This window comes from Cebidichthys violaceus, unplaced genomic scaffold (genome assembly GCF_023349555.1).
Source record: "Cebidichthys violaceus isolate CVI_PGR_0920_01 unplaced genomic scaffold, fCebVio1.0.p SCAF_10, whole genome shotgun sequence".
In the NCBI taxonomy this organism is placed as follows: Eukaryota; Metazoa; Chordata; class Actinopteri; order Perciformes; family Stichaeidae; genus Cebidichthys; species Cebidichthys violaceus.
Window position 1 is genome coordinate 8,182,311 of NW_027176263.1, and position 24,638 is coordinate 8,206,948.

Below are 24,638 nucleotides of genomic sequence, written 5' to 3' on the forward strand. Positions count from 1 at the left end.
GTTGGCAGAGAGGAAAACAGCTCTGAGATTTTGTGTTTAGCATCTGTTTTGCAATTCCTTTCATAAGTCTTTTTGATTTTTATCACCAGTGATGAAAATGCAGTAACAGTAACAAATAATTATTGTTCAGCATTGTGGGTTAAACTCTAACAGAAGTTTTAAAGAAAGCAAACCCATCGGCTTTCTGTAACATCAAACTGATTTCAGAATGATGAAAGGTAGAGTAACACCTGCAGGTGACAATGCCTGCAGGAGACCAAAGCTACCCGTTTGAGATTAGATTAAAGGTTGCTTTATGATTAAATAATATGATTAAATAATATGATTATAGCGTTCTCTTTGACTCCTGCTGATGTTATGGAGAAACGCACCACAAAGAAAGCTTACATTCAATGTGTATGTCTGCCGTGCCCTGGCCACGAATCAGCAATACCCTTACATTACAGATACATCTTCCGTTTGTCATTAAAAATTCATGCTTACTGTGGATGACAAGAAAAACGCTCTTGTCCCAGAGAAATCACTTCACATTTTAATCCGTTAAAGTGAAAGCATAGCCCCACATTTAAAGGAATTTACACAATCCAGCATAATAAGGAAGAGAAGCTAAATGGAATGGAAAGTAACAGTTTCCAGGAACAGTAATAATTGAGCAGCATCAGAGATCCTCCCTGCCTCTCAGTGGCCATCCTTGTGCATTTTTTAGCTTAGACAAAACAGACGCAAGTTAGACTAAACTGCAGCTCATGTAACATCTGTGTGAGTCCGGCCCCCTCTCACTCGCTCAGCAGACTGTGAATGTTTTAAAGTGAAAAACAAAAAAGTCTGTGCCGGGAAGGCGGTGTTCTCATGAATCACATCTCCATAACGGTATCTCCCACTGACAGTCTCAAACCGGCTCTGACAGAACGCTGCAGACAGTGATGGAGAGACGGAGAGGGATGCAGATTACAGGCTAAATTACAGTTTGATGACTGGAGGTGCCTCAAAGTGAACATACCACCCACAGACGTCCACAGGTGGACCGTTTCCCTGTCTTTGGGCTTTCTCATTGTGTAAATACAGTGATAATCTAGATAAATACGGGCCGTGCTGCAGTTAATCTCATTTGAAAGGCTTATTAACTTGTTACATACCTCTCTGCCAATAAACTGACTTTGAATGATCTTCCATGGCGATCTTACAACAGAAATATTTAAACATATATAAGTCTGTGATTTACATCGACTAATGACTGTAAAGCATGGTATATAGTCACTGTAAGACATACTGTACTGTATTGTGAGCAGCCTTTGTTAAGAAAATGGCCTCTGATTGATAGCAGGCCAACAATGATAAAATTGATAAGATTATGTTAAGATTATGGTGGTAAAATCACGAGTTCCCATGTGGTTGATAAAGCTGAACAGAATTCAATTAGTACTCAAAGTCAATTTTGCCACTAGTCCGTCCTCCCCGCCTAAAATATTAATAGAACAATCCATCTGTTCATACATCGCAGCAGTGTACTGACTTAATAACAGCTCATAATTTGGATGAGGAAACAGTAACTATAACTCATTAAATGAACGCTATCACAGCGGCTGCCGTTAGCGGGGTGAAGGCGTGGGGGAGGGGCTGCAACTGAATGGCAGATATTGTTTGTGAGAGTCAAGGCGCCGCTAAGGAGTGTGCAAACATGCTGCAACCTTTCTCAGATGTCTTCTCAGATTGCTAAACAGATGCTCCATAATGTCGTAATCGCTGGAGCGTTCCCTACAAATCTGTACACGTCATACAAAAGAACTACAATCTCTGTTGAACAAGCTACATTTTTTTTCTGTTTGGAAAAGAACAAAATGATCACAACAAATGACCTTTGTTAAGCGGGTCCAGGGATGTGAAACAATGCATTTCTGCATCTCCAGATGCATTTGGTGAATTATTTGCCAAACATCTGCTATGTAACTAAAATGATTGCTGGTAATCAGAAGGTGGGAAATGCATACAGTGTGATTCTGCTGATGCTTTAAGAATTTGACAATGTTCTAACACAAATCTTTTTAATTACACATTCGCAGTGTGTCTTGACCAAGGTTTCTGTTTACTTAGAGGACTCTCCACAAAACTGACAGGAACAAATCCTATTAAAAATACTCTAAGGACAGCTCACCAGCAGTCATAAAGTGCCATCTATTGGCAGCCAGGGGAATGATTTGAACATGGAAATGTGCTGCAATGCAACAGGGGCTTGAGTTTAGCATTATCCTGCTACACTTTCAACACCATAGCGTCACAAAGTCACATAGTGTTCCCTTTTATTCCCACCATGATTATAATCGGTTTTATTCTGAGATGACACTGTGTACGTTTTTTTGATTACTCATGCATAACGTCTGCCCTTGTCTAAGTTTCACTTTCTGAGCTTTCCATCTTTTTTTGCCCTGCCTTTGCTGTCAGTCACTGTCAATGATCTACTCTGTTCATATACAGGTGGAGCGGGGGGAGTCTGCAGTCCCGTGGGGAAAAGGAGATAAAGGAGACCCTGTAGGTATTTTACGGCAGTGACGTTTACAATGACGTCATGTTACGGAGTCATTAACCAAGGCCTCCTTCCACAGGGTCAGCCAAGTGCGGAAGGGGCCGGCGGAATGAAAGGACAAAAAGTAAGCCACATCAATGTCAAGTGTCATACATGATCAGAGAAGCAGATCAGAGGATCACAAAAGTCCTTAGAATGTGTTGTATGGTCACCATGGATATATGTACCAAATTCCATGATAATCCATCCAATAGTTGTTGAGATATTCCACTTAATCCCAAAATGTCAAACTCACGGTAGTGCTAGAGGAGAAAGTAATGGGATCACCAAAGTCAGTAGGACTCATCCTCTGGGAACCATGCATCTGTACAAAATCATAGGATGTTTGACTGTGATGTTCTATCCTCTGGACCCAAGTGATGGCCCAAGCATGGCTAAAGTCCTTTACCTGACCTAACCTTACCTTCATGGTGTCATGGTAGCCAAAAATGTTTAAATTAATAACATGAGAATATAGCATGGTAAATTGCACATGAGCTGTGCGACTTGTTTAATCAAACCCTTAAATCCTTATGTTCCCAGGATTAAGGTATATGCTCCAAATCCAGATTTTAATCTTCTAAACCTTTTCTGTTATTAAAATTGCTCATTTAGAGGATTGTGTAGGCTTGGTACAGTACAGCATGTATTTACGGAGTGCTTTTTAGTTGTTAATGGTACTGTATATATGCAGATGTTGTGTTTTGTTCTTGCTTTGTTAAAAGCACACAAGTTATAGCTTGTAAATTATGAATGGAAGAGTAGAGGCTCCCAAATGCAATGCATCACAATTAAGAACCGTCTATGGTTCCCTGGAGCACCCAGTACGCCCATTAATACATGCACACACACACACACACACACACATGCACACACACACACACACACACACACACACACACACCATTGTTCTACATGATGCACATGCAGCATTGAAGTATGCTTTGGTATGGTGTTTTTGTTTTTTTCTTTCCCCTCATCTCATGGCTCTTTTTAGATCACTTGAGCAGGCCAGTATTTTCTCTAAGGTCTGGTCATGTTATTGCCTCTTTTATTGTTGATTTAAAATCCATTGATGTAGCTGTTTGAGGTCATCTGTGGCAATTTGCTTTCAAAAGTAGTTTCTCAAGTGCAATGTTTTTGCTGTGTATTTTTTTTTATACTGTACCTGTTTTTGTCGCTGTCTCTCTCTCTCTCTCTCTGTCTATCAGTCTTTTGAATGTAGCGATTGATATTATGTTTCTGTTATATTTTCAGGGTGATGTTGGTCCCCCTGGTCCTCCTGGTCCCGTAAGTACAAAAACCCACCTTACAGAGTGTCGTTCATTGTCAATTAGTATGAGGTTTTATTTATGCTGCGCAGTGTTTGCCTTTGCAGCGACATCTCCAACAGGGTGACATGTCATCTTGAGACCATTTTCCATTCCTTGACAAGCCTGCAGATTTGTTCAGTCTTTAGATATGTAATTTTAAGACAAACTTCTAAAAGAAAATACAACAGTGGAACAGTGTTGATGAAGAGCATGAAACATGGACAGCCTTTTCAAGGCAGTTGAGATTAGCTCTGTTGAATTTCTCCAAGGAAGAGCTTCTTTTTTACAGGTAGTGAACTCACTGATAGTTGGCAACAAGCTCCCAGTGATTTTTTTTTTCAATGTTCTCAGCACAAAATAGCCTGCACTGCAAGCTGTGAACTGTGATTTCCTTTTCCTATCTAGTATTAAATTAACACATTTGCACTAGCCATCACCCACTGATGTCGTAATCTTTCACTTGGAGCAAAAAAAGAATCTTTGCAGTGTAAATTAATGGGGGCCATGCAGAACATGACCTGTTTATAATGTCCATAATTGTAAATTATAGTAAAAGGATTTTTGTTGGAAGACACTACAGTAGTGCTGCTTTTAGTAGAGAAACGGATAAAAGCACAGAAACCCTGACGTCATGGTGGCTGTCTGATGCACGCTGAAGGTGACACAGGGTGGGTGGTGCTGGGATGATAGAACTCATTGCTCCGACATTTCAAAGTCAGAAACACATTGTGACAAATCAGTAAAAGATCTGTGAGGGGGAAGAAATTACTCAAAAAAATGCTGCAACTATATGAGTACATAAGTATAAAAGTGTCAAATGAAAGCATGGTGTTGGAGTTCACATGTCGCAAAGTGAGGGGGTTTGACATTTCGATGACTCTGTCCTAATGGGTTTTGTTTCTAAAGACTTGCTGCCTGTTAAGCCTCTGAAGGCTTCAGACACAAGCTTGGAAACAAAGTTTGATTGCTTTCATTTTTATTCTCATTGCTTGTTAGCAAGCGATTCATATGGAAATTTGACAACTTAATTACACAGAGAACAAATATCGCTCACCCTCCACTGGTTTCACTGGTTTCTGTCTAACCATCAACAAGTCTACTCCCTTAATAAGAATAGATATCAATAGAGGCGGTTGTAATGCCTTTTCAAAACATTGAGGTCTTGCTTTGCAATTATTTTTGAATAGTTGTCTCTTTTCCCCAAATTCAAATTTCATTTCAACTGAGGAAGCAAGACAAATGTTCTATCAAAACGAAAAGTCAGTTGTGTTCACTGTTGTGCAGTGAGGTATGGGCCACCCGAGATATAGGAGATGTATACAATACTATAGCACACTGCAGAGGGGAGAACATTAGTCATTTGATAAATGAGGCTGTTTGAATATTTAGTGCCAGTCTCTGTCTATGCTCTGCTTTCCCGTGGCAGATAATTTTGGCAGTTAAGCATTGATTTCCCTTACACAGCAGAAGCAAGGGTTTGGATCATTACCCTCCCTTCATAAACCTTCTTGTGCCTCTGTTTATTAGTGACGGGGAGGAGCAGTGGGCTTAAAGGCATGCATTGCCATCACTTCCCCCACTTCCCCCCCTTAAAGTGGCAAAACAGTTTTCAGCTCTGAGGCTGTCCTGTTTTTATTGCTGCCAGTGTTGCTTTCCAATAGAATTTTATAATCTATTAAACTGAAACAGGTTTTCCAAGTTATTTTAAAGAAAAGGTTCGATGTGGTATTTCACTTTTTCTTTAAAAAAAACAACCTGGCTGACATTTCTGATCTGGTCACATACTGATGGAACTGACACACTGTTCAGCATCTGAGTCGAAAAAAAAATGACAGCAGCTGCTTTGGTGAGTGACTGCAGGTTGAAGGTTGACTGATTATGCAGACAATCCACCGGGTCTAACAAGGGATTCAGTACCTTACCGAAGGTTATTTTTATCGTTGCTTCTGAAGGAGGGCTTCATGTCAAGTTTATTTGTATAGCCCTATATCACAGTAACACTCTCAAAGGGCTCGCTGGTACACACTAGTCCGGAAACAATGACACCTGAACAGGTGGACATAGAAAAAAAGAAAAAAAACTAAAATGGAAAAGAAACCAGTGACCTCAAAAGAAGGCACATCCTTCCAAAAGTGAAGTGCTATGGGGGCACCAACATTTTCCCCATCTTGGTGTGTCTTTCAGTTCCAAGATTGCTTCTGTTGGCTCTTGCTTCTTTGCTCGTTATACCAAAACCACCCAAGACTGAACTGGTTACAACTGCATACAGGGGTGAAACATGTGGTTAACACAATACAAAGGGCCCAAGGACAGTTAGATGTAATGAGTTCTTATTATTATAGATGGATAATTAGGTTTGCTCTCTAGATTGCTTTTTATAATACATTGGGATTTAAACATTGGCCTTGCTTTTGAAACATTGTGTGCAATTTACACCAATTAATGGTGTCTTGATGTGCCTGTGTCACCTGCTTTTATTATATAGATTCCAGTGTCAACAAAGAAATGTGATCATGAGCAGTCCATCTGAAACAATCACTTTTATCTTCAATGACTACACCATCTCTCCCTGGTGTGTGGGGCTAAAATAAATAATTGTGACCCTTCTTTGAACTGCAATTTAGAGACAAATTTAATGTTTTTAAAGTGGTGAAAATAAACATTCGACAACTGGAATGCATTTGTGTATACATTTGTGTTCAATGTCAATTGAATGTTCTTTTATGTCAATAGTTTGGCCATTGAATAGTAGTTAATTCTCAGTGTGTCCGAGGAGAATTTTCATCTGTATTTTTATTTGATGAAGTGCTGTCAGATTGTGTTCTGATCCGTTGTAATATTATTAGCAGGTCTTTGATTTCATGTGTCACCTCTACAAAGAATAATATGAGGATCAAGTAACTCTGTAGAAACAATTGCTGCTTTGACTTGGGTATTAATGTGGACATTTCTTCTCTTCACCCGTAGTAGTTTTCAGGCATCAGTCTACCTCAGCTGATTGCTCTTGACCTTGCCCCTTTCATTTCATTTAGTTTTGTTGTAAGAAGCTCTGCCCCATTTCTGAAATTCACTTAAGATCGAAAAGAAATATAAAAACATTCTATCTAGATATGAATTTGTTTTATATTTGTTAACCAAGAAAACATGTTTACTTCTATATTGCTTTTAAACACAATCAACAGCTTTCACTTGCAGTAATTGTGAGATCAGTGGACACTGTGTCTTTTTCCCTACTTCTAGGTGATGACAGCTCATGGATTAAGACACCTCTCTGGAACTGTAAGCAGCTGTTTGTATCATAAAACTTGAAATGTTAGTGTATGGTGTCTGTGGTCCCTCTTCAATTTGTAAACAATGTACACTTCAGTCAGATTCTGAAGTGGCCTGTTTTCTCGTATGTTGTAGGATGAAATGAAGGAGAAGGGAGAAAAAGGAGATGAGGTAAATATTTCCCCTCATTATTACTGTATTTCTCAGTAAAGATAATTTGATTATAAGAAACTCAGTATTAGTTTTCATTGCATCCACCATATGACACCACAGCGTGCGATCATGTTTCCATTCCTTATGTAACCTCAACAAAAGCAATGTTGGCATTTGATTCGGAAAGAACAACTGAACATCACCTGCTGTTCAGATGAGTTTGATGTCCTCCAGTTCACACCTGGCATTAGCATACGTCCTGGGTGATCCGATCACAAGTAGACAGCTATAAGTACGCCTGTTCACACCTAGCATTAGAATGTGTCTCAAAATGTGTCTCCAGCGACCCCTTCACTTGTCATTGGATCTCACTTCCCAGCTCTATATGCAAATACACACATACATCATTTCTGTTTACGAAGACCAAATGCATTGTTGTTTTTAACCGGCGGGAGGCAGTGATGTCCTTCCCTTGCCTTGTCTGCCAGAAATTAAAAGAAGAAGAAATCTAAACAATACAGACTGGGTCTATTCCTCGGCTTGTTCCAGGTAAACCAAATCACCCAAGATGTTTGACGCACTTGTAATATTTCACTATGGGCTTTTCAAAAATTTCCGAAGGTTTGGACAAAGCCAGTTTACTTTTTTTTGTCTGTAGTTGTTGCCTGTAGTAGCACTTTAATATGACGTCGTTGAGTACATACTTCTGCTTACGCAGAACACGTCCGTTGTGTAGATGGTCCAAAGTGGCCCAGGACACATTCACGTAAACACTACACATTACACTGCTAAAAGAATGTGGTCATGTGCTGCCCAATATACCTCTTTCCTCAATGCGTGTTGGATGCATTCATACTTGCACTTAGAGCTGTGCTCTTGTGATCGTATCACTCGAGACGCATGTTAATACCAGGTGTGAACAGGGCCTTTGTGCACCACAGAGGTGGAACACAGAATAAATTGGCATACGATTATTGTTTGGACTTCAAAACAACAGATGCATCTACTTGAGGCAAGCAGATTACAAAGCCACAGATGCAGCTATTAACCTAACATCAAAAGACTGTCAGCTAAATGAAAAGGAACTAGAAATTACATGTAGAGATATAAGAAGCTGCAAATGATAAATGATGTACTAAGGCAAGAGCATAAAAGGTTCTGTATAGTATCTCAGAGGTATTTGTTTTAAGTTACTGCTTTGATTGTATTCACACAATATGAAAGCGTACTTCATGAAGGTCCTTCAGGACATTTTTTTAAGCTTAACCCCAGTCATCAGAAGGTGACTGGGGTTAGGCATGACTATTTTCTTTATGTACTTCTTGACAAATGATGGTTGTCTCCTTTACGTTCTAAAGGGGGATAGAGGGACTCAAGGACTGCAAGGCTTCAAGGTAACTTGTTGTAAGACATAACACTTGCACTAGAAGTTCGGCATTGATACCCACTGCCAACAAAATAGGGCTCCAAAGTCTTTTTATACCCATTGAATATTACTCTGTGTTGTGCAACAACGGTTACAACAGGGTCAATTATTGTTGATGAAAGCCATTTGTATTGTATGAAAAAAACAAACTTTCTTTGATATACAGTAAGTCCAACACGACAACATTCCAGAGATCATACATGTCCTTTTTGGTGTTTTTAAGCCTCATATTTCGATAGCAACACACCGTAACTCCTGTCCATTGTCGACTTTTATGCCTCATTCTTTTCTATCTTGAATTCAGATATTGTGTTGTGGCAAGCATAATGTTTTTTTCCTCCATTTTCCTGCCTCCCCCATACCTCTCACTCATCCTTTGTTGGTGCTATAACAGGGAAACATCGGTCCGCCAGGACTCAAGGGGGATCAAGGACCAGAGGTGAGTCTTTGTATTTATCTTATGTCAGCTGTACTACTTACAGCAGGTCAAACAGAGAAAAAAACCTGCTGAATATAAGCAACAGTGAGACGAAGGTTTCAAATTTCAAAGTTTAGGTCATTAATAAAACTGGAAGAAGAGAATTCCTGACACGTTAATCTTTTAATAAGGGGATAAATGTAAACGATAATTGCATATTACATTTTTAACACGCTAATGCTTAGTCTACATGACTATTGCAAATGCATTCACTGTAAACCAAGAGTCAAGAGGTCTTGACTCTTGTAATTGAGGATACTCGAGTATTTTTTTTAACTTGGTTCATGAAAATATTATAAAACCGTCATAATAATGCAGATAACCTTTTATTGATTTTTTTATGTATTTGAAATAAGTTGTGCATACAAACCTACTGTTCCTCAGTCATGATCATATCCTCGTCATACAGTAATTGCCATGAAACTAACCATGGCTTATTAAAAAAGGTAGCAGGGGCGGCATTTAAACAACACTGTTATTTGAAATACTCTCGAATGTCGTGTCCAGTTTAGCAGGCTGGGCTGTAACATTTGAAAGCCCAGACAGTTCTGTCACCAAACAAAGGGAGAAAATAGCCCAACGTATTGCTTTCCTTTGTGTTTTGCCAGGGTAAGCAAGGCCTGCCTGGACCCACTGGTCTCCCAGGACTCCCAGGCGAGCCAGTAAGTATATTGGCGCTAGACACTAGCACTTCATGTCAAGCCTTCCTTTCTTTGATTGCCTTATCTGTCACCTTGCCATATCCTCTACTCTCTAAGTCAGCCTGCCAAAATGAAAGAGAGAGATAAACAGATAAACCTCAACAGGCAGAGACAGAGAGGAAGTAGGGAGAAAAGTCCAGAATTTTTACACAGACGATCAGTAATCAAATTTAAGAATTAATTAGTGGAAAGAGGCAAATCTAAGCTCTTTATGCCAGGAACGGAGGCAGAGGCTCAATCTGTTCTCCACACCTGCTTCGGTAATGAGCATCTGTCTTTACTCAAAAGCAGGGAGGGAAAAGAGGCATTTCATAAATCCTGGCTAAGGGAAATTATGTTGGAACACGGCAGCCCACTGAAGCAGTGAGGAGGAGGAGATAAATGTGTGTGAGGAGATGAAGGCCTGGTGATAGATGTGTCTCTTTTCACCACTATTTACAGGGCTCGCTAGGGGAGTCAGGGTTGCCTGGGAGAGATGGCCTGAAAGGAGAAAAGGTAGGTAAACTTCAAATTAAGTTCTCTCCTCAAAGAAAAATATGAAGCTATGATGTTTTATCACATGCTGAACATGCTAGACAACTCGTGACGACACCTTTCAGATTACTGGCCCTGCATGCCGTTCTCAATCAAGTTTTAACTTGGTGTTCCTGCCTCTGATGCCTCTGAGAACTCTGCTATTTGTACACAAATGTCTTCATGCAGTCGGACTTGTTCCAAACACTGTGTTGAAAGTGGAAGAGTGTGCAGTTGAGATGCATATTTGTTGGTGTTTGTCACTCGTCAAAATAAAGAAAGTACTCAAGACTCCCCACCCACTGGAGTCACTGTGTTACACCCACGGGCAGAGAAATGAAACCTAAAGTGCTGGAGCCTTCTACATCCATTCACATATATATTCCTCTCTGCTGTACACCTCTGATCCATTCACAAGGTAGTCTATAAATAAATGGGAAAAGACAAACAATGTCTGTACGGTAAATATGAAGCTGGAAACTAGAGAACTTAGCTTAGCATAAATACTGTGAGCAGGGGCCTACGTCTTCTAGACAAGCTCTGTGGATACATCAAATAAATTAAATTTTCACGTTTTACATTACCACCTTGGTACCGCGTGCCACAGTCTGACTTACTTTGCTCCTAAAGTTGTGGGACTATGATAAGGATTTCCTCTGAGTGAGGTGAACGGCGTTATTATGGTTTTGCACAACTCAATACTCGAAAGGAAGGAGTGAGCGAAGGAGTAACCAGTTGATTGCAATATGCAACCACAATGCTAGATGCCACCAAATCCTTCACACTGTCCTTTTAACGATAGAGTCATACAAATATAAACTTTGTAAATATTAAGAGCAAGTTGTGTTCAAAAGATCCGAGATTAACATAAACGCACCATGACTGGAAACACAGTGTTCGCTATTAGCAGGGATAAGAAGCAGTCAGACTTCACAATGACACAAATCTATGTTCTTTCCAAAATATTTAATGTTATTTTTGCCAAAAATGGCAGATTTGAGTTAAATATGGTCCTACAGTAAAGTTTAGACCGACAGGAAAGCAACGCAAGCCTCATGGAGTCATCAGCCATTTTAGTCCAATCTCTAGCATCGAACTCTCCAGTCATATATGACTCATATACTTGTGTTTACAACAATTTCAATGTTTTGGGGATATATATATTATTTGTAACATGGCCATAAATAACGAGTGTTTTCGAAGCAAAACTCCCACTAAACCTTTTCAACAGTAAACATGGCCAAGACTTGGACACCACCTGACTATATCTTTCGAAATTGTATCATAAAGGTTGTATTTTTAGTGCATGTTCATCAAATTTACAGCCACAGTTGTAGTAAAGAGTAGAAGAAGACATCCAGCTGGATAGTTATCCACGGGATCTTGGTTATAATGGTGATATTGTCTTTGAAACTTAGAATACACGCTAGGCAAGGATAAAAATCTTATTGAAATAGGTGATGGAAATAAATTGGGCGACTGTGGCTCAGAGTCCTTCAATCAGAGGATCGGCTGTTCGATCAATTTCCAACCTACAAACTTGATGGGTTTGTAAGGTCCATGCAGTGCCAAAAGCTGTCCCCTCGAACAAACAACGTTCCCGTTTATGCTTATTGATGTGCCAAATGATCCTGGTAAATGTTGTGTGCCCCTGCTTCACCCTCCAGACTATTCTTTGTTCACTTCCCAGTGTGTAATTCAGTACACCCTTTGCATTGCTGAGATGACAGAGCCAGTCTGACATATGGTCTATGGAGAAACTTCTGTTTTTCTCTTTGTAGGGGGACTCTGGTGGAGTGATGGGGCCACAGGGACCTAAGGGTGAGCCTGGCGAGCCTGGAGGTGGCTATATGGTGCGTACTATCAAGTTTAGAAAATCACTTTCATCTAACCTTGTTGGCTTTAGCCCTTGAGTCACAGGACAGAAATATAGAAACTGTAAAACAGGAGAACAACAATACAACAGATTTTCCCAAGGCATATATCCTCTGCAGACAGCTGTAAGAGTAGCAAAAAAGGTACAATAAACTAGGTCCTCTAGCTGTGTAGCTGCCATGACATTATGGAGATGCAATGCCATTAAGTAATCCACCATTGGATAACCCCAGCCTGGGTAATCACCTATCCTCCCACTTTGGAGCTTATATCTGTTGAAGCACTCTCTTTTATGGACATAGCTTTGCATATAGAAATGTTCATTATAGCGTTCCCAAAAAAGGCGGCACATGTGCAGCCACGGCCTCGGTCCTGGTTGACGTCGCTTGCACTCCTCAATTACTGGCAAGTGCTCTTTGGCTTTAAACAATCATGTTTGTTTGTGTGTGGAAACGCTGAAATGGCCATTAACCGACAACAGACCTACTCATCAAGCAACTGGTAGTGTGTTCAGTTTAGCCGAGTAATTAGGGAAAGACTGACGTGACTTAACCTCTTTTATGTAATCAGCTCCAGCACCACTGGAACATGTGTGTTTATGTGTGTGCAAGTGTCATAGGGCCAAGGACCTCTTATGTTGTTACATAGTGAAACAAAGAAAGCTGTCTTTAAGACCTGATAGTCTTTTACGAAATGTTTGGAGGCATTGGAGGAAAATGGATTCTCAGCACTTTATGGTCTTTGTTATGTAAGACAAAAAAAAATGGGAAAAAGCAATGAACAGAAGTTAATGCAGATGGTCTGAGGGTCTTTAATAGCATGCTCTAGTAGTTAATGTCACTTTATTTATGATTTTGCATATGAATAATGAACAATTTGCGTTTCTTTTGACTTTTCGTATTTGCATAGATTAGCAATCTTCCTCTACTCTCAAGTACTGATATAAAGGTTTGTCTCAGTGGAGTACCATTGCATAATGTCAAATGGATTTCTTCCTCTTTTTTTTTTTTCAAAAAGAAAATGCATTCATGTTGTTAGTCCCAAATAGTTCTGCACTTTCCAAACTTTTCTGTTTCATGTTTCAGTTAATTGGTACGTTTCTCCCTGTAACTGTAGAATTGCTGTGTTTGTTCAAATCCAAGTTCTGTACAGCTAATTTACATTGTGCAGTGTCGGACTTGTACCACTATTACATGCTGACCACAGAAATCAATGTCTCATCAGAACTGTACAGTAAATAATACTTACAGTAGCCTCAATTCCAATCAAGGTTTTTCTCTGAAATGGCATTATCATTCTGCCTCTGTACACAGAAACTATTACAAATGTTGTAAACGTTATTGAACATGAGCTCATAATGCTGTGTTCAGACTGTTTGCACTGTGGATTGTAGCTCGTACAGATCCAATTTTCCTGTTTTAATTCCAGCACTCCAGAACAGCTTTTTTTGGGCTGCACCTCGGGTCCCACAGTGAATTGCTGATGAATGTGCAGTGAATCCCTATTCTGATGTCTTCTTCCGGTTGTTTTGTAGGGCGATGGGTTGTCTCCAAGCAGAGGGACTCGTGGGCCCAAGGTAGGAAGCACTGTGGTGGTGGAGCATCACCAACACAGCCATCTATACTGCTCACTATTATAACTCCTGCAGATAGATAAGTGATATTTAATACTGCTAAGAAAAAATATTGTCATGTTCAGGTACAGTTCAGGTCTGTGGCTCCCAACTTTTTTTGTCAGACTTGACTCTACAGCCCTGTCAGATGAACTCAAGCACTCCTTCATCAATAACACCCTTCATGTTTCAAATGTGTTCATTTGAATTGATTTTAAGCTGGATGTTATTTAACATTGTCAATCATTTAAAAGTGGATATTGTAAGCCTACAGTAATATTTTCATACTATTTGGTTGACACTGGATGTTCTATGCATTCATCCATTACTTTAAGCTGTTTCAACTGTTTATTATTACGTTTAGTTATTTCAATTATGTATCTATTATTTTTAGCATCTATTTAAAAAGTTTCAGCTAACTGTTTGGACCTCTCTGCTTCCTCGCTAACTAGTTTTCATCAAAACCAAAATACGCTCACATACTGTATATCTAAATATAATAACTACATTAGATTTCAAGGATTTCTGATGATATCATGCTGAGTTTGTTTGCGGGTTTGGAAAACAATGCGCTAAAGATGCCCCAATTATCAAAGGTGTCGCCTTGGAAAAAAATAATGGTCCATGTGAACATACTGCGTGTCCCAACACAGACATGAGTTCAAATGAAATACATAATGAACATGTGCATGTAATTAACATTGAGCATACTTGTATTTCTTATCCTTAAAGGCAAAGCATAAAGGGAAAATGAGCTCGGGCAGAGTTTGAATAGTTAATGACTGTGATCATGCAGTGCAGCTCTCCATGACTTCTGGATTCACTATTACTAAAACCCCACTGACTGCTCCCTTGTATTATTGTCAGGGTGAGAGAGGTGTCCCAGGGCTGCCAGGGGACCATGGTGAAAAAGGCGAACCTGGAGAGAGTATCATAGGCTCGCCTGTGAGTATGATGTTGTATTGATCGGTCTGTGTCTCCCACAATCATTACTTCATTCAGACTATGATATCTTCAGATTATTGTCTTCAGTCATCTAAAGAAAGAGATCATTTTTGAATATCAAGATCAGCATTCATTAAACACACTCTCAGATGAAAACGCTGGTTATTACTGTGAGGGTTGGCGTGTTGCACTCTTCCTTCATCATATATGCTCTGCACAGCCAGTTTGAACCTTGCACAAATTTGATTGTGAGTGAGTCTGCTTTCGTTTTTGAAATACAGGATTGTTGGAGACAGACAATCAATAGAGCAAGAGGTGTCCAACACAATTCCTTTATTGGATCCTGGGTGCCCGAGGGCAGATAGTCTTAACAAGATGTCTGATGTGTTTTCAGGGCCGCATGGGACCCCAAGGAAAACAGGGAATTGAGGTATGTGGAAAATTGTTCTACAACACTCAAACAACAAGTTTATTTTTACAGGTTTTTCAGCATATTGACGCTGTGGCCAGCGGTCATGCAATTATTTTACAATACAAATAACATTCTGCAGTGTTTATCAGTTATCTGGTTGTATAAAGTAGGATTGTTAAACGCATCAGAGTGTCTGCATGTTTTTCAGGGCCCTCGCGGAACCCCAGGTTTATCTGGCTCTCCTGGAGCTCCAGGAAGAGAGGTGAGTGAGATCGGTCTGTGCTTTCACTCTTATTCGCTCCCTTATATATCTCCAGATAAAAGACAGCTGAAGGCATTACCAATGTCAGCTACCACTGTGAATGAACAAGTATGATGTATCAGGGCTCCTGGACACAAATTCCCACCAACTGAGATGGGTGCATGTCTGCTATCATAGCCAGGAGGATCATTAACTCCTTTCTTTGTCTCAATTAAAGGGCTCCCCTGGTAGACCAGGACCCCCGGGCCCTGCTGGACCCCCAGGTGAACGAGTAAGTGAGAAGATGTCATTTTTGCTTTCTGCAGTTCAGCATCACTGATCTACAATAAGAACTGAGCTAACCTTTAAGTCAAAATCACTATTCACAGTGCAGCTCCAGTTTTTTAGATGATTAGCAGCTAGTCCTGCCGTTCAGTAACCAACATCACTTTCAGGAAAATGTTGCAGTTTACCACTAAATTGGCAGCACCCTGTTGCACGTTTTTGTCTTTGTCCTGTCTTTTCACATGTTTCAAGTAAGCAACATGTACTATAGTTCTAAAAGCTTTAGTGTGAGTACAATACGAGTGCTGTCGCTGCTTTTGCATCAAAGCCTTGATTGTTTAGCATTTTGCCCTATTTATATTTGTGCATGGTGAAGAGCCATAAAACCCATTTATTGTCCATTATATATTTTTAAATGGACTGCGATTCAAAATGTTTCTCTCGGCTCCAGAGAACAACACTATTTTGAAGATGTGAAGACTGTCTTCCAAGTTATTAAACTCTTTCCTCAAGCGTTGCAGATAAAAACTGAAAACAAAACACTGATACAGAAATGTGTTAAAAATTGTTTGTGGTGTAATCACATTCCTTAAAGGCTTATAAGATTTTTTCAGAAATTGGTGTTTTGAGCAATTTAGTAGATGCATTTGGACCAAACAAACAACAACAACAGAATATTTCCAAAACATGAAAGATTTGTTAGCTTTGAAATTCAGACTGGTTATGTTTCATGGAGTTTTTTGCTCTTCTTTTTTTGACAGACTGCCCTGCCAATTGTTGGAGACATGAGTGCATTACTCAAGGTATTTCATCTTCATGGTTAATTAATGATAATTACAGTTTTTCACAAGCAATAACATGCAAAAGGTTTCCTGGGTTAGTGGTTAAAAATGAGTACTTTATTAAGGTATGGATGCTGTCAGTTTAAAGAGATAGCAAAAGCTCTATCAGGGTTACTGGGAGAAGTATGTGGAGGAAAGAAATCCAGGCTTGCTTATTCACCACAGGTGCTGTCAAGTCATACTGTATGACAACACAATATATAAAGCCTGTCAATTAAACATGCTTATTTAGTTTTGTTGAAATTATTGCTATTTGGCAATTTCCCTTGCACTATATGAAGAGTCATACAGAATTTTGTACTGTGAATTGTGAAAAAGTGTAAAATGCTGTCAATAATAGGTTGTTTCTCTTTGCTCAAGGATGCTGCATTCTAGACATAAAAACCCTACATACATAATTTAGGGGATGACTATACTTCTTGATGATAATACTCCATCAATCAGTCTTAATGGGGTAGCAAAAACCAAATATCAGATATGGAAAATTTTGTTATTGTCACTGTTATTGTTTGTCCTTTCTTTAAATGTCTGATATAGAGATATAACTTTAACCAATGTAGATAGATAATGAAAATACAAAATCAGCACGTGGCCATAACTCCATATCTGTTTAGTATTAAATTCATAAAAATGCTTATGTTGATTATTTTGATGGCGTGTTTAAATCAACTAAACATAGATGGCATAACAAATGCGAAAAATAAATATATATAAATCTGGCAGATGAACATGGCCTCTTATAAGTTTACAGAAAGTGAGTTTGATCAACCATGATGATACCTGGTATGCACCACTGTTTCAAGCACACTATTCTATGTATTTCAGATCCCATCTAATCGCCAAAAAACCCAAATAAGCCCCTGATAATAGCGCCCACTTCTCCTACTTCCAAAATGCTTTAATTTAATATCCTCTGGTAGATTTCCCTTGTCACTTAAACCTTCATCTCCAATTACCAAACTTTAAAGCACCTGATAAGAATGCTAAAAAAAAAAATGCTCTTATCAAAGATTTGAAAGAAAGTCTTGTCTCTAAAATCACCAGACTTGCATTTTCTCATTTTGAAAGGCTGGAAATTGCCCCTAATTTTTTTCATCAATCACTGACCAAATGCAGAATTTGCACTGGGACCGCGAGGTCCAAACGTAATATGAAACACTTTTCAGCAGTCAGCCTTTATTACCTGAGAATTATTTTGTGGTTGTACCTTTCATAATGTCCATTTCCATCAAAGTCTATGCAATTACCGATTTATTGTTCTTTTTTTTTTCTTCTGAATGAAGCAGGTTAGTCACCTCACTAAATAATGTTACCTGCAGGACAGCACTTAGCTAAATAATGATAACAATTTATAATGCCTAATGCATGTCAACTTTGACAAAAAATACAATGAATCACATAACTAATCATATAGATAAAACATAGTGCCAGTAGTCTTTTCATTTTCTGTCACCTCTCAGGGTCAACGTATTGTATCCATTAAGTGCTCTGTTAGATTCACCTACTGTTGCCTTCATCACAGTTGTTTGGTGGCACTTTTAATTAGTACATTCAACACCCTGATGGCACAAACAAGGACTAAACACATTCAAATTAGTTATTTGCTTTTGTATACTAAATAATAACTTGCTTCATTGATAACATTTCCTTGGACTCTTGGAGAATAATTAGATACCCAATATTTGCAGCTTAATTTCTATTTTGTATTTCAGACTCAGCTTCTTTTTAATGGTGCACTGTGCGTGTGTCCATTGCCTCCCTCTAACTTAGAGCTCCTAGCTATTTTCTGGAAGGTGCTGTGCTTATACCTAGGCTGGATCAGAGACAATGATATTTAAGATTCTCACCTAAATGTCACAGTCAATGAGTTTGACAAAGTTCACTGCTCACCTAGATGAGAGACACTCTCGGAGACACCCTTGGTGGGTTCACATTATTCTGCTCTGCAGACATTTAGAGAACACTTTGTGTCAGTTGGGGTCTTATCCTCCACCCAGGGTCTGTGACATAATAAAGGGCGAAAATGCAGTGCTCCAGCTCAACTTGATGAAATCTTATCTGTGCCACCACTTTTGCTTCCTGCGTTGCCTGCGCTGGCAGAATGCCTGCAGTGTGTGCCAGACGAGAGTCCCAGGGCTTCCTGGGCAGAAGGGGGAGAAGGGGTCCCATGGAGCACAAGGAGTACAAGGCATGGTGGGAGAAAAGGTACAAGCAACTCATCAGCATGGCAGGCAATTTGGAACAGATGCTGTAAACCTGTTAATCTGACCATGCTACTTTGCATTACATGACACTCATTGTAGGTTGCTTATTGAATACTTTAAGAGCATGTGTGCTTACACCCATATTCATTGTGTGCCTCCATATCAAACAGGGGGATCCGGGTGTAAGGGGTCCTATGGGTAACCCTGGGAAAGAAGGCCCAAAGGTAGGCAAGCAAATATCCAACGTACACATATTCACATCTAACACACATATAGATATAACTGTTTGTTTAGATCAAAATGAATTATTCAGCTTCTCAGCATGGCAGAAAAAAAATATGAAAGGCTAATAGTTTTATTCTATGATATTGTTTATTGAAATGTGTGTTCAATGTAATATAGAGAGCTCTACGTTGACGCTCACTTTCATAAATAGCCTTTTGGATTATCTCTGGAAGCCTAGCCAGCTGTTATTCTCTACACTCGTATTTGCTCGCTGTAGAAGTTGTTGCTATGGACACAGTGTTGTACCATGGCTAGGCTGTTTCAAGTCATGTGTTGTAAGAGGGAAAGATACATTTTGACGTTTACACCCATCAGCCTTTAGTTTTAGGTCTTTTCATGTTTGGTGAAAAACACTTTTCCCTCCCTCATTGTTCATGGTTCTGCCTCCCTGCAGGGAGTAAAAGGAGAGAGAGGGTTCCCAGGCCCCACAGGAGATAAAGGTGACGAGGTGAGTGAAAAAAGTTGAATCCAAACAAATTAATCCAGTAGTTATCTAACCATCCGGAAGTCACTGTGACATTGAGAAGTAGGTTTTTCAAAAGAATGTAAATGTATTGTAATGTCTGCCTCATCTTCAAGCCAGTCTACTCTGAAAGTCTGTTTTCAAAAGAAGCTATCAAAAGCCATCCACAGGGCTGCATGTGCACTATGCCCTATCTTTTGCACTCCAAGGAGTTGCTTTAAAAAGAGCCTGCCCTGCATGTGTATGTGTGTGTGCTAATTAAAAAACAAGGCACTCTTTAGAGGAGCTGAGAAGCATTTCATAGGTCAACCTCCAGCATTGAATTGCAATGGCAGGATATTTTCACTAACAGGCAGACTTGTTACCAGATTTTATAGGCTTAATAAAACATGTTTTATATCCCTGTTGGAAGGGGATTTTTTTCAACGATAAAAGAAATCATTGAGAGAAACATGTGCAAGGCCATCTATAAAATACATCAAGCAATACAGAACTGCCTTATCTATACAAATGTATACAGATGCTGCATGTATATGATGGAATGTTTCACAGCTTCTGCATGTTCAATGGTGCTATGAAGAGAAAACAATGTGAACATAATCCCAGCAGTTGTTGCAGTGAATAGAAAAGTTTCAGCATTTATCCCCTATGGTTAGTTGCAATCACTATGTGCCGTACTATTTCTGTGATTTCTGTCACTAATGGATTCCTAGAAAGCTGTTCCAGGCACCAAGATATTGGATATGACATGGGCCATTACATTATACTTTAGCCTTTAGGTTTACAGTACCTGCTTAGTCTGTAGGGAACAGCCAGTAATACAACAGATCCAGATGCCCACATCACCTATTTCGCTGTGTATGGAAATATTACAAATGGACTGACTGTCTGTTTTGCTTTGCACACATGAGAACGCATCTGTAAAATTGTGAGCTGCTTTGTGTTCACAAGAAAGTAGATCTTGTCTTTGCAATACAAGTCAACATCCTGAACAGGTGTGAGGCACAAACAGAGAATAGAGCACCTGATTGAGTTCTCGTTAACAATTTGTTAACAGTTAACTCCAGCTGTATTTCTCCATAATGTTTTTAAGTGAGTCAAGGAGATATACTGTAAGTCCAGTGTTGCTGTAAAATATGAATGCAAATATTCTGTTTCAACATTATTTTACTAAATGGTGATCCACTTTGTGACCTCCAGGCAACGCCTGGAGTGCCAGGACTGCCTGGTGTGACCGGTCGCATAGGGGCCCCAGTAAGAATCTCTTTCATTACTTTATAACACAAAGTATCTTTCTATGTTGACTGTATCTTAACATGTGTGAGTTCCTCATTCTTAGGTTAATGCTTAAAAAAGGATGCTGTTCTGTTTGCAGGGGCTTATGGGTAGACCTGGGCCAATGGGCCAACTAGGAGGCAAAGGAGAAAAAGTAAGGTGTTTTAATATTCAAGCATCTATCTATATAATGTAGGTAGTGTGTATGTCTTACGGGGCTTTATAAACAATATGGATGAATGTGTACTCATTATGACTGATTCAAATCTTTGTTAATTTGCATTGCAAGTATTCGTGGCTCAAAGCCTGTAATAAATACATGTTTTTTTCCAGGGACTATAAGTAACTTTGTAACTATGTTTTTCCCCTTAAAATGTTGTTGTAGCATATATTTTGAAGAGAGATTGGTAAAATGAAAAAAAAAATGTAACCAAATAATTCAAAGCATTTAATTATTGCTATATGCATCAAAGTGAGTGAAAACAGATAACTTAAAGCAGTGGTTCTTAACCTTATTGGAGGTACTGAACCCTGCGAGCTTCATCAGTGCCTTCACCGAACCCTTCGTAATTGGAAAAATAAAATATGATTTCTTCAAAACATAGGTATATATTTTATTAGTGCACAAAATGAACCATGCATCAGTTGCACACAAAATCACTGTGTGCAAAGAACAAAACCAACAAAACATGAATTTCACACAAAAACATAACTCAATGAATGATTTGCGATCAGGTACGCAACTTCGTACGATGCTGTGAGGATCGGTTTGTCGACAAACAAAACATGAATTTCACACAAAAACATAACTCAGTGAGTATTTACTGCAAATCAATGTGACTTTTGCTGTTGCCTTTCAGATACAAGTTCAGAAATGCGCTGCTTCACCTTGGCAAGTGCCACTCTCATATCATTTTCGCAGCAAAGTCTGTTCCTTTTCTTAGTTTTCATGTCCACCATCCTCAAAAAGGATTGCTCACAAAGATACGTTGTAACAAACGGTGTGAGTATCTCAAGGGCTTTCTTGGCAATACGAGGGTATGGTACATTTGGTGACACCAAAACGTTGAGAGCGTTGTTGTTCCGAAGAGTTGCTGTTGAAGCTGGCTCTGCTGAAGTTCGGTGTGAACGCAGCATAAGTTTTAGCTTTCTCCGTGCTTTTTGGGCTACCCAAGACACCGTAGGGCTATCCAAGCCACCGTACCGTTATGCTGCGTTCACACCGAACGGGGCGCTCGGTGTGAACGCATCTTAAGGAATAGACGGCCATTCATTTTTAAAGCGGCGGCTCACTTGACCGCAGTGTGTGTCTGCCGAACCCCTGAGAGTGACTCATCGAACCCCTGGGGTTCGATCGAACCCAGGTTAAGAACCACTGACTTAAAGGAATCTAAGATATTTTTTTTGTCAGAGTTGGGAAATGAGGTTCCTTATCATTAGATTACATTAGCAGGGGACTGTGCTTGATAATCATTTCCATTTCCACATGTTTAACAATTCCTCTGGTTTGTGTTTGGTAGGGAAATGAAGGACCCACAGGCAGACCAGGGCTTCCAGGGCCTCCGGTAAGTTCCTCCCAAGAGCCAGATGGTCTCAAACCCTCCGTTAAAGTCATATATTCTATGTCGCCGTACATGTTCACTTCAATATATGTTATTGTTATTTATCTACACATTTAACCTTCTTCATTTTTAAGGTTACATACTTAAAGCCATTCATTCAACACAGCTGGCACATTGAAAGCATTTAATCATCCTGCTTTTCTCAGCACTATGCAAAGATCTTATTTTCCCATCAAGTAAAGGTTAGAGCCAAAACCTTGCCTTAGCAACTCTTCCTGCAGAAATAACCATCATTGCATTTATATTTTGCTCAGTCTAACAGTATTTAGTTTGAACAAGAAACACATAACTGACAAACAGGTACAAATATGACGAAATTGTGGCGACCTGCTCACTGGCATTGAATCTTGCTCGTACCCTTTAAAAGGCCAGTGAGTAAGCACTTCTTAAGACAAATCTATAATTCATCAGCCGTCCCCTTGAACCTTCCGTGCCCCCCCCACACCCTGGTCTCATAAACTGCAGTCCGGGAGGACAGGGGATGGCTCAGTGGCCTGAAAAGGGCACAGGCATCCGCTTGCTTTTAAATGAGAACCTTGACTCCTTCTACATTTACAAGAGCTGCCCTCTACCAATCTATCATGGGAAAAACATTCTTTTATGTTCTAATACTACCCAAGAAGACGCAATTACCTAGTTCTCATACCTGGATTACCTTTAATCACTGTATTTCTGAAATGCTTTCTTTTTCTGATGTTTTCCTATGTGGAGGGCAATGGGATGAGCAGTCTGTACAAGCTGCAGGTAAAGACTTTTCAAATGACTTCAACTCAGCGATAATGTCATTGTGATCCATTGAATGCACGTCACAGTGCCTTCAATCAAATCGGCAGAAAAGAGTGTGCTTGTGATTTAAATGTGTTTGACCCACATTGTAAAATATATAGTCATAACATTAAAACAATGTCTTTTCAGAGTGGTGGAGCTATTTTAGGACCCCCTGGAGCTCCTGGTGCTCCGGTAAGCATAATCATTGTTATGCCTGAAGCAAATCCTTTACAATGTACTGTGGAGAGTCACAAGCACACAGGCACGTTGATACTGTATGAGCCGCAGAACCTGGGAGAGCTGAATTACAAATACCCTGACCAGCCCTCCAGTGTTATTTCGACTACTGAGTCCCTCTCACAGTCAATCATGTTCATTGAGAGCTGGTGTTTGGTGAAGGCCAAGAGGCTTCCTGACTGTCAAACAGGTGTTTCTGACCTGCCCCAGGACACACAACATCATTGATATGTAAAACGGACTTAGAAGTTCAGTTGCCAAACTGAAGTGACCCGATTTGCTTATCAGCTCCCCCTGCTCCGCCTTATCAGACAGTTTATAATCTTGTCCAGTCTCCTAGGAGACATTCATTTACAGGCCCTGCAGGGATCCATCCACCAACACTAAAGGTGGAGGGAAAAATAGACACTCCAATATCCCCAGTGCACAATACACATGAACCACAGCTCAATCTTGAGGAAGCTTCTCCCTGTACTGCAGCCATTACAGACAAACATCTCCGAGAGCATCTTCATCAGTGTTGAGAGGGACAAGAGGCCAAATGTATCAATACTCCTTGTTTTGATTGTGTATAAAATGCGGAAATGCTTTACTGAAAATGTAAACATGTATGACCAGTGTTTGTTAAGCATGTGTGATAGCCAGACTGGATTATATGATCCTGATCATTTTAAATGTTGCTTGACAAAGACCACAGTCTCAGCAGTGTCATGTAACACCATGTAAGCATGACATATAGACAGAAATTGTGAGACAAGAGGAGCAATAATGAATGCTATAAATTTTGATGACACTAACATACAGTACCCACATGTCATTTCAGACTATATTTATGATTTTTAAGGTAGCGGTTCATGGCATTCATGGGAGTAATCTGTCCTTTTTCTCTCTCTTTTCTAAGGGTCTCAAAGGAGATGAAGGACTTGCAGTAAGTAGAAGCTTTTCATTCTGGAATATATATTTTATGAAATATTTGTCTATTTTTCGTGCTGCCCAAAAAATAGAGAAGTCTGAGTTTCCAGTTGCTTTCTATCAATGTCTCTGTGGTTCTCTACGGCATAAGTCAATAAACCCTGAAGCCTGAACACTTAACCACTCGCAGTAGAGCTCCAACACACAGCGAAAAAATGATCATGTCTCCTGCAAATATGAAACCGC

General features: G+C 39.6%; 1 protein-coding gene across 1 annotated transcript in view; it reads left to right on the forward strand.

Moving 5' to 3' along the window:
* col19a1 (collagen type XIX alpha 1 chain) overlaps positions 1-24,638 on the forward strand; it is a 101,612-nt gene that overhangs the window by 60,562 nt on the left and 16,412 nt on the right. Inside the window, exons 19-43 of the mRNA XM_068724160.1 lie at positions 2,473-2,526; positions 2,601-2,645; positions 3,818-3,850; positions 7,114-7,152; positions 7,279-7,314; positions 8,655-8,690; positions 9,117-9,161; positions 9,809-9,862; positions 10,343-10,396; positions 12,196-12,267; positions 13,824-13,865; positions 14,769-14,846; positions 15,241-15,276; positions 15,467-15,520; positions 15,738-15,791; positions 16,546-16,587; positions 18,727-18,831; positions 19,001-19,054; positions 19,510-19,563; positions 20,779-20,832; positions 20,954-21,007; positions 22,374-22,418; positions 23,187-23,219; positions 23,391-23,435; positions 24,382-24,408. Coding sequence (XP_068580261.1) covers positions 2,473-2,526; positions 2,601-2,645; positions 3,818-3,850; positions 7,114-7,152; positions 7,279-7,314; positions 8,655-8,690; positions 9,117-9,161; positions 9,809-9,862; positions 10,343-10,396; positions 12,196-12,267; positions 13,824-13,865; positions 14,769-14,846; positions 15,241-15,276; positions 15,467-15,520; positions 15,738-15,791; positions 16,546-16,587; positions 18,727-18,831; positions 19,001-19,054; positions 19,510-19,563; positions 20,779-20,832; positions 20,954-21,007; positions 22,374-22,418; positions 23,187-23,219; positions 23,391-23,435; positions 24,382-24,408 — 1,245 coding nt within the window. The remainder of the gene's footprint in view (positions 1-2,472; positions 2,527-2,600; positions 2,646-3,817; positions 3,851-7,113; positions 7,153-7,278; positions 7,315-8,654; positions 8,691-9,116; positions 9,162-9,808; positions 9,863-10,342; positions 10,397-12,195; positions 12,268-13,823; positions 13,866-14,768; positions 14,847-15,240; positions 15,277-15,466; positions 15,521-15,737; positions 15,792-16,545; positions 16,588-18,726; positions 18,832-19,000; positions 19,055-19,509; positions 19,564-20,778; positions 20,833-20,953; positions 21,008-22,373; positions 22,419-23,186; positions 23,220-23,390; positions 23,436-24,381; positions 24,409-24,638) is intronic.